This window comes from Tauraco erythrolophus, chromosome 2 (genome assembly GCF_009769465.1).
Source record: "Tauraco erythrolophus isolate bTauEry1 chromosome 2, bTauEry1.pri, whole genome shotgun sequence".
Lineage (NCBI taxonomy): Eukaryota > Metazoa > Chordata > Aves > Musophagiformes > Musophagidae > Tauraco > Tauraco erythrolophus.
In genome coordinates this window covers 68,069,487-68,086,908 of record NC_141466.1, presented here as the reverse complement: position 1 = coordinate 68,086,908, position 17,422 = coordinate 68,069,487, and the positions used below count along the sequence as shown (strand labels likewise).

General features: G+C 40.1%; 1 protein-coding gene across 4 annotated transcripts in view; it reads right to left on the bottom strand.

Moving 5' to 3' along the window:
• TFAP2B (transcription factor AP-2 beta) overlaps nt 1–1,779 on the bottom strand; it is a 28,245-nt gene extending 26,466 nt beyond the window's left edge. For 3 of the 4 annotated variants that reach the window (XM_086623937.1, XM_086623945.1, XM_086623955.1), the window contains exon 1: nt 1,699–1,779. In XM_086623937.1, coding sequence (XP_086480063.1) covers nt 1,699–1,779 — 81 coding nt within the window. The remainder of the gene's footprint in view (nt 1–1,698) is intronic. The other variant, XM_086623963.1, reaches the window with a different exon arrangement.
• Nucleotides 1,780–17,422: the final 15,643 nt, after the last annotated feature.

Below are 17,422 nucleotides of genomic sequence, written 5' to 3'. Positions count from 1 at the left end.
AAAGTGGGAAAAAAACCCCAAACACCCCAACCAACAACCCCAAAATCTCCGACGTTCCCCGACCTCGATGGCCAGGGAGGGGAGATGTTTTGTCGCCTGCTGCTGCGGGCAGAGACAATGGCCGGGTTGTGCCTGGGGACAGGGAGGGAAAAGCAGCGAGGGCTCAGCGGGCTGGGGATCGCCGGCGGGACACACACACACACACGCACACACACACACACACTATTGCCAGTTGATAATTAGCCTGACGGCAGCTTTTGGAAGCGGAGACGTTTCTCCCGTGCAGCCGGCGGATACCCTCCCCGCTTCCCTCCGTCCCGTCCTTCCTCCGGTTGCGGAAAGCCAGAGCCATGTGCCCTCCCTCTTTCTGCCTCTTTCTCCGCTTTTCTCGGGAGTTTTCCCTCTGTAAGTGCGAACGCGCTCCCGGAGGGGAGAGCCGCGGCCGAAGCGACGGGTCTGGGACCGGTGCGGCCCCGACGGTGCTTCCGCGGGGTGCGCTCACGGTCGCCCCGGCTTCTGCCCGGTCCTCAGCTCCTGCCCGGTCCCTGCCCGTTCCCCAGCCCCTGCCTGGTCCCTGCCCGTCTCCTGCCCGGTCCCCAGCCCCTACACAGCCGCCTCCCTCCCCACGGTTCAGCCTCCGCGCTGGAGCCGGCTGATTGCACCCTCCTGAAAATCTCCCCTCGCCATCTCCGTGCAAACGCCTACCCCGTATTAAATACATCTTCTTTTTTTTTTTTTTTTTTTTTTTTTTTAATATTTTGCAGAGCTCCTTTCCTTACACATTTGCCCCCCACTCCGTTTCGGAGCAAATCCAGCACGCTGGTTAACTTACAAGAAACGCGTTCGCGGAGCCTGTTTGGGAAACATCCGAGTGAAGAATTGGTGAAAAATTAAGAGAAAGGTTTCGCCGTGTTTGCGCTCTGATTTTTTTTCTTTTTCCTTTTTTTTTTTTTTTTTTCTCTCTTGATTTGCTTTTGACCTCGAAAATAGACCGGAGGTCTAAATAAAGACACAACTTTCGCGGAGCTGCCTTTGGATGTATCTTTTCGGGTGTGTGTACTCACATACGTGCAAGAATGTACGTGCTGCTTAATTAATGTATATGTGCACATGCACATCTTATCTGTTGGTATATAGGTATAAAAAGTGGTAAAAACCGTATCCAATTGTGAAAACAAGAAAAAAAAAAGAATCCAAATTCAGGTTGAGCTTAGCTTGGAATTGCAAAATAAAAGATAAAAGAAAGAAAAGAAAGAAATGTATCCAGTCCCTGAATACCAGATTGTGTTTCTCTTCTATTTTCAGCTTTTTTTTTTTTCTCGACATTTGTCCGTATTTAATCAAATTATATTTAATTCGAGGTCTAAACAATCAAACTCTTGCCTTTAAGTTGCCTCATTCCAACCCCCAGATCATTTCTTTGATGTTTTAAATCGCATCAAACAGCTTTTCCATGAAAAAAAAAAAAGTTTAGGACTTGGCATGCCGCATACAAATATGCAAATAAATAAGCATTTAAGCGTTTACTCTTGATTTCCCGTCTCTATACTTGTGTGTGTTGATGTACCCGTCTCTATATCTGCCTGTATGTATATGTAGAGCTATATATGTATTATATAGTCATGCCTGTATCTATATACTAGATGTACATTTAAATATACATATACTCTCTTACTCATATGCATATTATATACTCACCTCATAGATATCTTCATACTTGACATTTTCAACCAGTTTCCAGAGCATGATGGCAGGCTGTTCTCTAGGAGGTGAGTGCATTCATGTGAAGAGCAGATGTCTGGATTCTCAGTACTTCTCTGTCTGTAATGATCCATCTATAATTGGAAATGGGGGACAGACACCAAATCCGACGTTCCTCTTCCATCGCAACTTATATCTGCTGTTTGAAACAATAGGCTGCAGAAGTCTACCTCAATCGGATAGTAAAAAACATTATCTGTTACATAGTTACATATATCTACAGACATATGTGACTATATATACACATATACACACATATATAGACTTAGACTTGTGTGCAGGCATATAAAGACATATACGTATACGCAGTTACACATACACAGACCTACATATACACGCGCATATACACACATATATCTCCAAACGTAAAACTTTTTCCGTGTACAGACATACATCAATTGACACATTTACACGTGTCAATTATATATATTCTTGCATATGTAGGCACATGTATACTACATGTTATGAATGCATGTAAACATACAAACCTCATCAATTTATATAGGAGTGTATATAAATACTTATTTGTGTGTATATTTATATATCTGCACATATATATGTGGATATACTGTGATCAAATATGTATATTGTATAGTGCATATATCCACTGTTTTAGTAGATGTATAGATAGATGGATAGTTAGATGGATAGTTAGATAGATAGATAGATAGATAGATAGATAGACAGACAGATAAATGAATAGAATGGAGATATTGATGAATATTTTTTGGATCCTGTTTATATTAAAATAAAGAACAGGTTGCCTTTGCACTAGACAATTCATCATTTTCAAGGAGATATTATACTTTTCCCCACATACAATATGCTTATATTTACATGTCCAGAAATTATCCTCTCATATACAGTAAAATATCGAACCAGTGTCTCATCAAGCACATTGAAGCATATCTAAAAGCAGTAAATTTAGAGCAATGATTTTCATTTGGAAGCCTTACACTTCGGACTTGGGCTGTATGTTTCATAACTTGGAAACACTTTATCTGAAAAAAAAACACAAAAAAGAAAGGAAAAAAGAAAAACAAAAAAGAGTTTAGCAAACCCTTCAATGCACAAATTTGAACAGCGATTAGCTATTTTCTGAAAACGATTAAAACCAGAGTAGGATTTGTGCGTTTCCCGGGTAGCTCTCGGTTTGGAAGGGGAGAGGAGGAGTTGGACCGTTTTTAACCTTTTTTTTTTTTTTTTTTTTTTTTTTTTAACACGTTGTACTGCAGAGAGGCGACCTATTCTGCAGGCGAGCAGAGCCCATCTCTGCCTTTGAAAAGAAACAATCGAGCTTTGCAGTGGGCTGGTGCACCAGGAGAGGAGAGGGAGGAAAAAAAGAGAGACATAGAGGCAGAGAGCCAAGAGAGAAAGAAGGTGCTTCTAAATTCAAGGTCCTGTCTCTGGAAATTTCAAGTTCTGTCTATAAGGTTCCTAAGAATCTTTGTTACTCTGCATGGGATCCTGTGGGAAAGTGCATAGTGTCCTTTGTACTTTCAAAGGTCCTACAGGTAAAAACGCTTTTATATATAAATATAATCTCAAAAATGAAGAGAACTTCACCAGGAGACACTTTTAGTGGTGTTTGGTTGGCTGGTGGGAAGGGTGGGCTTTTCTTTTTTTCTTCGCTTTGGCCTCAAATTAAAGTAGAAAGTATAAATTCATCCCTTTTTCCCTCAGCCTCTACAGCACAGCCCCACATCCCCTGTTTCAAAGTGTACATCTTCTTCTAAAAACTCAACCTTCAAAAGGCAAGAGACAAATATCAGGCAGATATTAGAACAGGAGCCGGACAATGATTTTGCTGGAAGTTGTTAAAGCAGAGATGAGTTGTGTTTGTTTTTTTTTCCTCAGCACAGAGGAGGAGAAAAGGGCACCTCCTCTTCGAGTGGGTTGGACAGATCATTTCAAGCGAAGAGATAGTGTAAAAAATGCTGGGGAAAAAAAAAAAAAGGAGAAAGGATGTACGCTGTTTACATGTGGATGTGCGGAGATATCCACGCAGCCACGCCACACGTGTCCTTGTGCACGTATAGATTTAAATGGCCCTCTTAGAAAAATGCCAGGCTCATAAAGGAACAGTTTGCCATCGCTTTTGTTAAAGTCTTTGAATCATGTCCTGGAAAGCTGGCACAGGGCAGAGCGAATGTTCTTCATGACAGCTAATGCTTCACCATTTCGTGGTACCCTGGATTAAATATGCTGTACGTGCTGGGGGAGGGGAGAGGAGGGGAGGAAAAAAAAAAAAAAAAAAAGAAGCTAAAATAGATTTGAAAACCACTGGCTTTGTGCTCTCAGAATGGTATAGATAGTAAATTCTTACTTTCAGATCCCACTATTATTAGTTTCCACTTGCACTTGCAGAACATGACAAACGTGTCTTAAGTGACCATTTAGAAAATTAAATTGAACAAAGGTTCTTTGCGGGTTTTGTGCTTGTTTTGCTCCCTCCACCCCCACAGCTTCCTTAAGTCTAATTTAGCAGTTTCAAATAGGAAGACTTGCACCCATTTATACCCAAAATGTGCAAATAAATCCTGGGTCCAAAATGTGAGATGTACTCAGAACTGACCATTACAATTTATACTTTCAAACCTAAGAAAAAAAAATAAAAAAAAAAAGAGAGAGAGAAGAGGTGGGAGAGGAACCAGACGGTTTTGGAGAGTTTTGGGACATGCTTTTACAATCTATTTGAACGAAAGCCTCGGCTTTTTCAGCGGTGAGCTGGGCAGGAGCACTGCAGCCTTAGCTTTGGCCGCTGCAATTGCAAAGGAATATTTCACACTTTTGTGTTTTCTGCTCAAAGAGTAAAAAAGCTACTTTAACGTATAGCACTACTTACGCCGGAGGAAACCCTCCCCGCCGTTCCAGCTGCAGCAAGGCCGGGCGCTGGCCCCGTGGCGGCGGGGAGCCGGGCGCGCCGGGGCGGTGTTGAGCGGGGCAGCGGCGCCCTCTGATGGGGTTCGCTCCCTGCAGCAGCTCCCTTTCAAAGCTGCTGCCTTTCCCCCCCTTCACCTGCCCCTGCAATCCCAGTTATACCTATAGCTGGGAGTTACAAACCGCCAAACATTTCCTCCGCTAGAAACGTTGCTCCACTCAGAGTGTTTGGTCCTTTAGGATAAAGCTGCAGGTTCTTATTTACACTGTGTTTTCTTTCTTTTTTCTTTTTTTTTTTTTTTTCTCTTAACAGACTGCTCAGTGTTTGAATCTCTATTTTATAATTAGAATAAATCTTTTATCCTCTACTTCTAAATGCAGCGTGTAACCCAAGTCAAATATCCAAATCATTTACACAAGATGCCTGTTAATAGCCCTGGGAGAGGAGGACCTGCAACACTGCAATGGCCACTTCAGTGAGAAATAAAAAAAAAAAAAAAAGAAATTTATCTTATTTCAAGTAGTTATGCTCCTCTCATTTCATGTGATGCTTTGGGATTATTATTTTTTTAAAAAAAATTTTGCCTGCATCTAGTCAAGATCCTGTTTCAGAAATGGACTTTCAATCCTGCTCTGCCTTTCAAACCCAGTGAAGGTCTCCATAATAAAGTATATACTCCTCTATATCCAACTGCCAGCAAATCTGTATTATTACCTAGAGTTTAAAATAAATCAATTTATTTCAGCGCCCTCTGCTGCTCACTGCAAGCTCTCCTGTAAAGGCAAGTTTCTGACAGTTACAACTGAAAATAAAGCCTTTTTGGATGTGTTTGGTATCTTTTCTTGTAAACCAGCTCTTTTTTTCCTGACACTTTTATTTCTTATGTTCTCACGTGTATTTCAGAATTCAGTGGTTTTGATTAAAAGGTTTCGTGGCAATTTAATTCACAGGGTAAAAAAAAAAATCATATATGACATTGCGGATATCTCACAATGTAGCTTAAAATTTACTACCTGCTTATTTATGGATTTACAAAAATCATTGATTTCACGTGTATTTTTTATATTTTCTATGTAAATAATACCAAAACTTATCTCAAAATAAATCCAACTTCTTATCATATTTGCTGGTAAATCTGGTTTCCCTATTACATCTGTAAATATAACCAGGGTTTTTCATAGAATCATAGAATAGTTTGGGTTGGAAGAGACCTTTAAAGGTCATCTAGTCCAATCTCCCTGTAATAGACAGGGACATCTTCCAGTAGATCAGGTTGCTCAGAGCCCTGTCCAACCTGACCTTGAATGTTTCCAGAGATGGGGCATCTACCACTTCTCTGCGCAACCTATGCTAGTGTCTCACCACCCTCATCATAAAAAATTTCTTCCTTATATCTAGTCTGAATTTAACTTATTTCAGTTTAAAACCACTATCCCTTGTTTTATTGCAACAGGCCCTACTAGAAAGTCTGTCCCCATCATTTTACATTGTCCCAAAACCACCCAGTGCTTATTCTTTGTGGAGAGATATCACCAAACCCTCTCACTTCTGCCTGCTCTCATAGATGCCAGGAGTAGTTTGTAGCAAGTCAGGAAAGCTCAACCACATATACTGAGCCCCTATGGACAGGTCCAAACGGTTTGTCACATTTAATAACCCTGTGGGGAAGAGGCTGGGGACTTTCACAATGGTGGTGACCTTCCTGGGACACCCTTTGCCACAGCCCCTTTCAGGCTTTTCCCAAAGCTGAGATCAGGGTGAAGCAGTCACCCTTGGGCATCAGGATCCACCTCCTGCCACCCTGGGGCTACCACTCCTGTCCTATACCACTGCTTGCAGCCAGGGAGGACAGGGCAGAGACAGTAACTCAGTCTGAAATGTCTTCCCTTAAAAGGGCTCTGAGACATTCTAATAATCATGTGTAGGAGCAGAGAGGCTGGAAATGGCTAGAGGGAATATTTCAGCCATCAGTACTCCCCACCTGTGAAAAGGAGGAACAGAAACATCTTTCTGAAGGCTAGGGGAGTCTTCCCTGTCATTCCTGACCTTTTGTATTAGACGAAGAGAGTCAAAAAAGCTCTGCACCAGACAGACTCTACAATGAACAATCAACCAAAAAGTCACAAAACAGAAACTCCACCAGCTGACTTGTTACCTCCATCTCTCTCCCATTTTTAAAAGCGAGTTTATAATGATGTTTGGGAAACTCAGGGAATGCTTTGGACTCATTTTTGATAGTAAGACCTGAGTCCCATTAGTAAATAGTTCATAGTATGTTTGAAGACATTTAGTCTACAGGGGGGCGTTGTTGCTGTCTTTGCTTTGGAGTTTTCTCTCTGTTTTTCCCCTCTGCGTCTGGGTCACTTGGGATGGTGAGGAATTGCAAGGGATGAATGACAGCAAGGAGTTTAGGACAGTGAGACAACCCTATGGAAATCCCAGTCCTTACCATAAGGAGACACTGAAGGTACCCTTGGTAAATATTTTCACCTGTTTATTTTTGGCAGCAACTGTAAAATCATCAAACAGCTGTAAGATTGCAAAGAGGAGGAAACTTAAGAAAGTTAGTGAGAGGAAACTTTAAAACAACATTTCAGTGATTTGGTATGTTTTTTAGGATGAGAATATTCTCAAATATGAGGAAGCAGATAGATACAAGTTAAACAGTATGATACAAAACACCAAAGTTTGTTCTGAGCTAGTAATAACAAATATTCATTCATAGCCAGTAAAGCCACACTGTTACAGTCTGAAGGACAGTCAGCCATGTTGAGGGGAACTCTATTCCCTATTTGGAGAAACAACTAAATTTTTGGATTTCATAGAATCATTTATGTTGGAAAAGACCTTTAAGATCATCAAGTCCAACCATAAACCTAGCACTGCCAAGTCCACCGCTAAACCATGTCCCTAAGCACCATGTCTACACATCTTTTGAATACCTCCAGGGATGATGACTCAACCACTTCCCCAGGCAGCCTGTTCCAATGTCTGACAACCCTTTCTGTAAATAAATTTTTCCTAATATCTAATCTAAACCTCCCCTGGCACAACTTGAGACCATTTCCTCTTGTCATATCATTTGTTATTTGGGAGAAGAGACTGGCACCCCCCTCAGTGCAACCTCCTTTCAGCTAATTGTAAAGAGCGATTAAGTCTCCCCTGAGGCTCCTTTTCTCCAGGCTAAACAAATTCAGTTCCCTCAGCTGCTCCTCACAAGACTTATGCTCTAGACCCTTCACTAGCTTTGTTGCCCTTCTTTGGACACGCTCCAGCACCTCAATGTCTTTCTTGTAGTGTAGAGTCCAAAACCGAACACACTGATTTGTCTAATCATGACAAAAAATGAGCTCAGATGTCACTCATCTACCTGTGGTGTTCACTTGATCACCAATTCTTGATAGCAGGAATCCCAACTTATGCAGCCCAGGATACAGTTGGCTTTCTGGGCTGTGAGCACATGTTGCTGGCTCACGTCCAATTTTTCCCAATCTAGTTCTCCCAGGCCAAACCTCACGCAGCCTGTGGGCTATTTAGAAAAGGGAGCCTCTCCAGGTGTTGTCTGTATTACTGTACTGAAGAGAACTCTGGTATTCAAGTTTAACTAGGTACCCTAATCATGTCTCGGAGTTTTATCCCTCTGTACTACCTGTTTTTTCACAAGAAACATGGGAAGGTGATGTCAACAAGGACCTGGACCTTGAGGTAATGTGATGGGATGCCGCATCAGACACCTAGATGCCGCTTTGGCATCCCCTCTTCAGACATGTTCTATGTGCTCCGTACTCTTTGGAGCAGAAATGACTGCTCCAAATCAGATGTCCCAGGTTAAAAATTAAAGTTTTCCAGGTCTTTCTTCACATGTCACCATCTGTTCATCTTTGTTTTGATCTGATGTAGGTGCTCAACCTATGCAGTGAACTTCCAATAAGTTCTTGGCTCCCTAAGGCAGAGAGTGCAAAGCTTTTCTCGTGTCTTACTGTCCCTTCATAAGAGCTTGGATTGCTCCATGTTTTTGGTTTGTGTTTCTTTGTCTTAGGACACAAACTCTTTTTGCTCTTTGAACAGGAATCCTGAGTGCTAACTTCATGGCTTTCCATGATTGACAGGAAAAGCAGGAGTCAGGTGATGCAACATTAAACTGTAGACCTTATGCACAATCTGCCACTGAATGGTTTATACTTTGTAACACAAAGGGGAGTCTGGGGAGTCCAAAGAGCTGCTGTTACAGCTTCAGGGTTACCCTTCTTCTCCACATCCACCTTCTGAAAGTGAATTAATCCTTTCTAAAACTGTTTCCTCCTAGAAGCCAAACAAAACAAACATAAAAGTTGCTAAACTTGTTTCCTTAAAAATTTTTAAACTAAACATATAAGGATATCTTTCAGTTTCCTCAGTTGGGATATCGACACTTGGAACTGGCTCATTCATCTGAATAAAGTATATTTTTCTAATTTCTTTATTGTTCCCATTCCCAAACAAAAGCTCCTGTACTTAAATAAAGACTCACATAATCAAGGACAGGCAAACTGCAGTCATTAAAGGGAGGTCTCAGTTTTATTGAATGTTTAGCGTGACAGAAAGTTAGGAGATTCCATTTTTATTCATTTAATTTAATCCAGCTATGTTTATGTGGGTACAAACTGTTTGTATGTGATTTGGCTGAAAAACAATGTTTAAGTTTTATTTATACAAGGAAATACACTTTTCACATTTTAGGATATAGTGTGTAGAATGAATTATCTACACTCAAGATACAACATTTAAATTTCATGGCAGGAGAGAGTTAATCAGTTTTAAGGAAAGAGAAGAGAAATTAAGACCTGGCCTGTTATCTGATTTGAGAATTGTTGGTTTTTTACTCCAATATCACCCTCTCTCACTTTCTTTTGAATTCCTCCACTCTCTTAACTTGCTTTCTGGCAGTAGGCGCTCAGATAATATGACCATAGGCAATGCTTTAGGGAGTCAAAAAAATTCTGAGTACATGAAAGGAGACATAGCAAAGTCAGCAAACTGTATCTATAGGGGAAACATATTTCATGCTCCCAAAATTGCTCATAAAATATCCAGAATCAAACCATTCCCCGGATTTTCCCTTCCAAATAACAGTGGGGTCCTAAGTTAAAATTCTCATTAACTGTGATTTTAAGGAGTTTAAGTCTCTCCCTTCCCTTCCCTTCCCTTCCCGCCCCTCCCACCCCACCGTACTTGAATTGCTTCCATGTGTGTGACCTTGGTCCAGACCTGCTTCTTTACTGAAGCTCCATCCTGGCTTGCCTTGCTCCCTCTTAACCATCAGTCCTTATCATACAATTAATTAAAAGGAACGTGATCACATCCTAGAGGTGTGAACACAGGAAGATGCTTGACTGACACAAAATAAAAGGGATCAATGTTGGAGTAGCAAGAACAGCATTCAGCACAGATCCCTGTTGCATCAAAATCCCTTATGCCATGTAGGATCTCTTGTGCAAATGAAGGGTGATGCCTGTTTGGTCAGCTTCTCTCATTCCCTAGGGGTTTCCATTTCCTCTGGATATGGAATTAGTATAAAGTAGAACAGCCAATCTATCTTGTGTAAGTCATGAAAACAGCCACAGACAGACCAGGAATCAGGGGACAGTCACAGCTTCACAGAAACAAGACCTGCAATTGCTCAGTTAATCTAATTCCTGCAGAACATGGGCCAGAAAATCCCCATGGATTAACTGTTGAATGAGCTGCAGTGAACCTTGCAGAAGAATTAATAATAATACTGTCCTCATTTTACTTTTTGAGGCCATGGCTGTAAAATCTTTGCCTAGCTTAATGAATTGTTCCTTTCTTAATCACTATCTCTGATAAACGTATAAATCTGTTTTCTGTTCTGGATTTTGTTGAATTTGAATCTTTTCTGCTTGGGTATATCTTGGGTATATGTTAACCCTTTTCAGTTCTCTGTATCACCTTGTTATTAAGATGAATAAATTAAACTTGTTTTGTCTTACATTATGCTTCAAAGAATCAGTGAATCATAGAATGGTTGAAGTTGGAAGAGACTTCTGGAAGTCATCTGGGCCATTCTGCCTGCTAAAGCAAGGCCACTTAGATCCAGTTGTCCAGGACCATGCCTAGATGACTTCTGAATATCTTCAGGGATGGAGACTTCACAACCTTCCTGGACAACCTGTGCCGGTGCTCGGTCATTTCTCACAGTAAAAAAGTGTTTCCTGACGTTCAGAGGGAGACTCCTGTGTTCCAGTTTGTACCCATTGCCTCTGCCCTGTCACTGGGCACGACTGAAAAGAGGCTGGCTCTGACTTCTTTGCACTCTCCCTTCAGGTATTTACATACATTGATAAAATTCCCCCCTGAGCCTTCTCTTGTCAAGGCAAAACTGTCACAACTCTTTCAGTCTTTCCCCATGAGAGACGCTCCAGGCTCTTAATCATCTCAGTGGCCCTTCATTGGACTCTTTCCAGTATGTCCATGTCCTTCTTGTACTGAGGAGCCCAGAACTGGACAAAATACTTCAGGTGTGGCTTCAACAGTGCTGAGTAGAGGGGAATGATCATCTACCACGTGCTTCCAACACTCCTGCTAATGCAGCCCAGGATACTCTTTTACCGCCTTTGTGAAAAGGGCACATTGTTGGCTCTTGTTCAACTTGGTGTCCACCAGGACCCCTAGGTCATTTTCTGCAAAGCTTCAGACAATGCTTTGGCATGACATAAGTGATGCCACATCACTTTACTCAGTCCACCAACAGCTTTCTTGAAGGGGACATATCAGACAGGAGCATAATGTTCCACTTGCAATTGCTTCACATCGGTGACAGGTGCAACATGACCTTTATGATTTAGTATATTATATCTTTTTGTTTATTTAGACATAAGACACTCTTGCCCTTCTGCCCTCAAGTTCAAGCTCCTACTTAGTGGATTGTCACCTATGACCAGCAATTGCCTTTCAAAGACACTGCTTTCCAGAGCAAGCTCTACCATCTCATAGGGAAAAGACATGTATTTTCTCCTGAGATGCACACATTTGTTTTCCCTCTGTTAATAAGCTGTTTGCTGGCATCCAGCTTGTTATACAATTCAGATCACGGTACATTTTTCCCCTTCATTCATTTTCCCGCAGTCTTTCGGTCACTTACAAACATTGTCATCAGTGGTGTTATATATTCTCATGGTTGATTATAAACTAATGTCAGGGCAGGAACTGCAACCTGAGACTCTATTAGGAATTTACATGCTTAATCATTATTTTCTCTTCTTCATCCATTGCAGGTTAAATAGATAGCTTTAGATCCATTAAATGCATTTAGTATTTTGTCTAATTGTTATAATTGTAATCAGCATCATTGTGGTTACAAGTTAAATGTGCTCCAGAAGTCAATCAAATTTGTAATCTCATTAAAAGGAAGAAAAACAAGGTCATTTGAGAGCATCTATTTGCTGTAAACCCATATCGATTAGTATTAATTATATTATCCTCCTTTAATTTTTTTATTGAGTCCTCAGTCAGATAATTCATTAGTGGGAACAGAACTGGTGCCAGATTGTTAAGCATCTAATTATGTGGATTTTTCTGTTCATATTTTTAAAATTTTAGCAACAAATTAGCTTCTATGCTTCACCAAGTTATAAAAGAAGAAATATTTATTTTCCAGACAGCTGATCGTTTCTTTGAAGACTCCTCAAATTGTCATATTCTAAGATATTGAGCAACCACGGATGAAGTAATTCCTTTGTTCTTATTCCTAGCATTTCTTATCTTCTTCTGAGGCATTAGTAACTGTTTCTGTGAGAGACAGGTTACTGAACCTGCTGGTCTGGTTTGACACTGTCCTTCCACTGGACTGATACACACTATTATAGTCTTCACCCACGTACTCGTGTGTATAGAACAAAATCCAGATACACATTTAAATTAAAATCTCACCTGACAAACAGGATTGTTTTTCTTGTTCTTGAGGTATTGTGAACCTAGAAATCAAATGAAAAGCGTAATTTTCCATGATTTCAAATGGAGCATTGAAAACAAACAGCTGTTAGATAGTTTAAGAAAAAAAAAAAGGTTACCTGAAAAAGAACATGAAACATTGCCACCATGTCTCCTCAACATGATGTGAAATCAGAACATCTACACATTCTCTGAGAATTCTCTGGGAGTAGAAACTGAAACACAGAAAAAACCATTATGAAAACTCCGTGCAATAACGTGCACATCTAAAACATACAAGTGATATAAACCGACATTTGTAGATCATTAATTATATATGGACTCTTGTGAAACATGGTATTCCTCCTAGAACTAGGCTGAATGCTCCTCAGCCATGCAGAGGACATGCAGTGTTGTTATAGGATAGGTTTTTGGTGGGAGAGGAAATGTCTGAGAATGGTCACTTGGGTTTCAGGGGCTGAAGAAAATCCAGTTTTGTTGTTGTTGTCATTTTTGAGAATGGGAATTTTGGGGAATCATGAAGGAATTGTAAAACAATAAATAACTTGAGCACTGCCCTGCAGTCTCTACCAATTTCCCATACTCTTATACTGACAGAACAGCTCCTGGCATGGTTTTGTCTTGGAGTAACTACCAGTCTCCCAAGCATGGGGGAAAAAGGCATAGCACAAGTCAAAGACCTTTCTTGTTATGCAGTCTGGATAAAACCACCCCTTTTGAAGGGAAAAAGTCATGCTGTATCATTTTGCAAATTTCACATTTGTGTGGAGTACAAGAAGAAGTCCTACAGAACATGGGGCAAAAATATTGCCAATAAACAGATTTGCCTGGAATCAATCCTGGTGTTACTGAAGTCCATGGGGATTTGGTTATTGACTCAAGTAAAGGCTGAATAGGGTCATTGAGACAGCCCCAAGGTACTGAGTACTAGAAGTCAAGGATGTAGTGTGATATTGGAAAACAAAAGGGATTATGTGTATTTTGGGATATTCTGTAACTAGGTGAAAGCAAAAAACTAGGAGATTCCATTTGAACTGGCATTTAGAGGAGATAAAAAAAAAGCACATTGTTCTCCATTGTAAGTATTAGACACACTTTACGTAATTATCTTTAAATATTATTTGGTGAATCAGACTCTTCTTTCTCATCCCAAACATTATTAGAGTGCAACTAAAATTGTAAGAAATCTTTAGAATTTTGGAATATAAACTCATTGTCTGTAGTATAAAAAAAAAAAAAAAAAAAAAAAAAAAAAAAATATTATTATTATTATTATTTTGTTAAGCAGATAAGCTTGCTTTGCAATCATCATAATCACTTGAATAATATGCATGTTCAGTTTGTCTAGAAAGTGGGACTCCTACCTTGATCTTGAGGTCATTCAGCAGCTGCAGTAGATGCAGCCTTTCACATGAATACCTTGGAGCCTGGGTATGTTCATCCCACTGAGTTTTTCTTTGATCCTGGCAAGAATCCCTGAAGTATAAGGCTGACAAATATGACATAGGACCTACGGGAGATCCACATAATAATTCTGTGATGCTTATTTTAACATTAAAAAATAAAAAAGATATGTGTAGCTTACTTCAAAAACTAATGAGTTATTGTCTTCTTCTGGCTTTGGTTTTATAATTGGCCCTCTTACCATATGGTTTTCACTGATAGTTGCAGTGGCTCATTTGTCTGATCTAAATTATATGCAGATATTTCAGGGAAAGTTTTTAATGGTCTTCCCCAGGGCAATCAGTCTTTACTGTACTTTGCACAAAGTTTGAGATTATCTATGTGTCAAAAGTGACTGGTAGAAACATTTTATGTAATAAAATATAATTAACTACTCTAAAGCAGTAGACAAGTGGTAAGAAGCTACTTAAGAAAGCTGAGATCACACGCTCCTGAGTAAGGCTACCCAGAAGATACAGCAGCGGAAACTGGACAGCCAAAATCCATCTCTTACCATCCTAATTCAATGAGTACTCAATAGAATCCAGGTAGTTTTGGCAAGCAATTAAAAAAAAATGTGCACAGAGCTGCATATATGTGCACAAATAAATACAGGCTGCTACATTCACTGCTCCAAATACCGATTTTGTTGCTTGAAACAGCTGAATGGACATCTAGATCATCTGGTCCTGCTGCCTGTGTGTCTTGCAGAAAAGTATCCAGTGTTGCTATGAAGACATCATGTAACAGGGAACCCATCACTTCCTTGGTTCCTTGATGGAAACGCTTTTTCAGCACAGGTTAGGGACGATTCCCTGTTTGGTGTGTGGCTACTGGTTTGAATGTGGCTGTTGTATTTTTGAATCTTTGAAAGTTCAGTTGTTCAGTTATGGTCAAACCATGGCAGTTGGCCTTAGGACCAGAGAACTGTCCAAGCACTGTTTATCAGCACTAAGGAAAAAAGTCAACTAACCAACCAACCAATCAAAAAAAATAATCAGAACTTCATCTGGGATTGCTTGTTTTCCCACTGATGTAGTTTTTACATGAGCTTGCTGGTTGTTATGAGGGTTATACTTCACGTGCGGATTCTTGCATGTGTTTGTGCAACAGCCATTTTTGAAGTGATCTGAATCTTTTTTTTCTCAAGACAACAACCTTGAGTCTAGATAAGAAGGTTAATAACAGTCAAGAGTCTGGAGTAGAAACTTTAATATCTGCTAACTAACTGCTATTCAAAACATCATCCAGTCTGTTGGATGAATTTAACCTGTAAAGCTGGAGGACAGGGTGGACTACAGATAAGATTGTTACAACTCTTTCTTCAGGGACACCAATTCAATTCTGAGCTGAACTAACGGTCATTAAAAGTTTCTCTCATTAAATTTTAACCAAAGATGTGTTAAATATTTTTTCTTTCTACTTAAAAGTTAGGTATTTAGCCAATCCAGGCTTCTTCTACAGTCAGTGAAGATGCTCTAAACAACCAGTCTGCTCTAAACAAACAGATATCCAAGTTCTATGCCTAAAATTAGAGACCTGTGCAAAGCTGTGATTTTGACGAGGGGCTCAGTGAAAGGCAAATTAAAGACAGTTAAAAACTAATGCTGTGGTAACAGTGAAAAGTAGGTGAAGGTCAGTTGCATCTCTCTTCATTCTGCTCCAAAATCACAAGACTGGATGCACAGAACCTTCTTCTGCTACTGTGGTGTACTTTGCTCATTAAGCAGATATAAAAGATTTTTCCGTACTCAAAACACTTGGTGCCACCGCAAACATTATATTCTTCTGATGTAGTTTTCAAAAGTGGATTCATCACATAGCATTTCTACTTTCAGTTTTAATCAGTGGGAGTAAAGGGAGAGAAATTTTGTCCTAATCCCTTTCAATTGGAATCAAAATCATTACGTTGATTTTTAAACAGTTTTCCTGATATATCTTTCCCTAGTTCATTGTGCAACATTTTATTCTGTTGAATACAGGGTTGTTTTATTGTCTTTAATTTTAATTGAATTTTTATTTTCACATTATGGGCAATTTTCAAGGAAACATTTTCCCACTTTTCTCCCAGATCCAAATTTGAAAAAAAGAGGTGATAATATCTTGGCATACTTCCAGCAGTTTATTCACAGAGCATCCAATTCCACTAATATGCTCTCTACTGACCATTCCTAATTTGCTGTGTAGCTTTATTACTGGCTTCACACAGTATATTAATTGGCAAAGACTCAATGCTTTGATAACTCCTTAATTTAGCTGGCCATAATAATGGCCCAGAGTGGTTCATTAATATTTGTGTTAAATGCATTAATTAATAAAAAAAAAACATGGAAGAACTAGATGGCTCTGGGTGGTAATAGTAATAGGACTTACCGTCTTGCCATTATATGACCAGTCCAAGGATTTAGACACAGAAGTTGAGTTTCACAAGGTGATGAAGCTGTTTGTGTATATACCACCAGTACATTGGCTTGTATTGGCACAGGTACCAATACTTAACTAAAATAGATGCAAGGCAGCTGATCTTTTCACAGTTTCATGCATTTATGGACTAGCAGTATTTCATGCATTTATGTATCTAAGGAGTCAGAGTGAGGCAGGAAAATGTGATATATGTCTTCTTTGCAAAAGTGCATACAGACTGGGCAGGATACCTTATTTATCTTGAAAGCTGATTGGTCCTGTGTGTGGTCAACTGATCTGAGCCCAAAGGGTTCACAGAAGAGATGATGTTGGAAAGGGCACCTCAAGACCTTTTACTCCACCTGGCCTGTTCAAAGTAAGGTCAGCTTGAGCATGTTGCTCTCGGACGTATCCTGTCAGTCTCTGAGTATCTTCAAGGATGGAGACTCCACAACGTCTCTGGGCAACCAGGATGGAGACTCCACAACATCTCTGGGCAACCTAGTCCAGAGTTCAAATAAATTCACAGTAAAAAAGTTTTTCTTATGTTTTAATGGAGCTTCCTGTATTTCATTTTGTGCCCATCATCTCTTGTGCTGTCACTGGACACTACTGAGCAGAGTCTGGTTCTGTCTTGTTTACACCCCCTATCAGGTATTTATATACATTGCTAAGATGGATCCATAGGAATCGGTGGGAAGCCCATTCTCTTCTGGAGTGGCAGATGAACACCAAGCAGAGTACTCCTGGGCTGCTGAAATGTCAGAAGACGGCTATGTGTTTGCAACAGAACAATACTTTTTACAAGGGCGTGTAGTAATAAGACAAGGGGGAATGGCTTTAAACTGAAAGAGGGGAGATTTAGATTAGATCTGAGGAAGAAATTCTTCCCTCTGAGGGTGGTGAGGCACTGGAACAGGGTGTCCAGAGAAGTTGTGGATGTCCCATCCCTGGGAGAGTTCAAGGCCAGGTTGGATGAGGCTT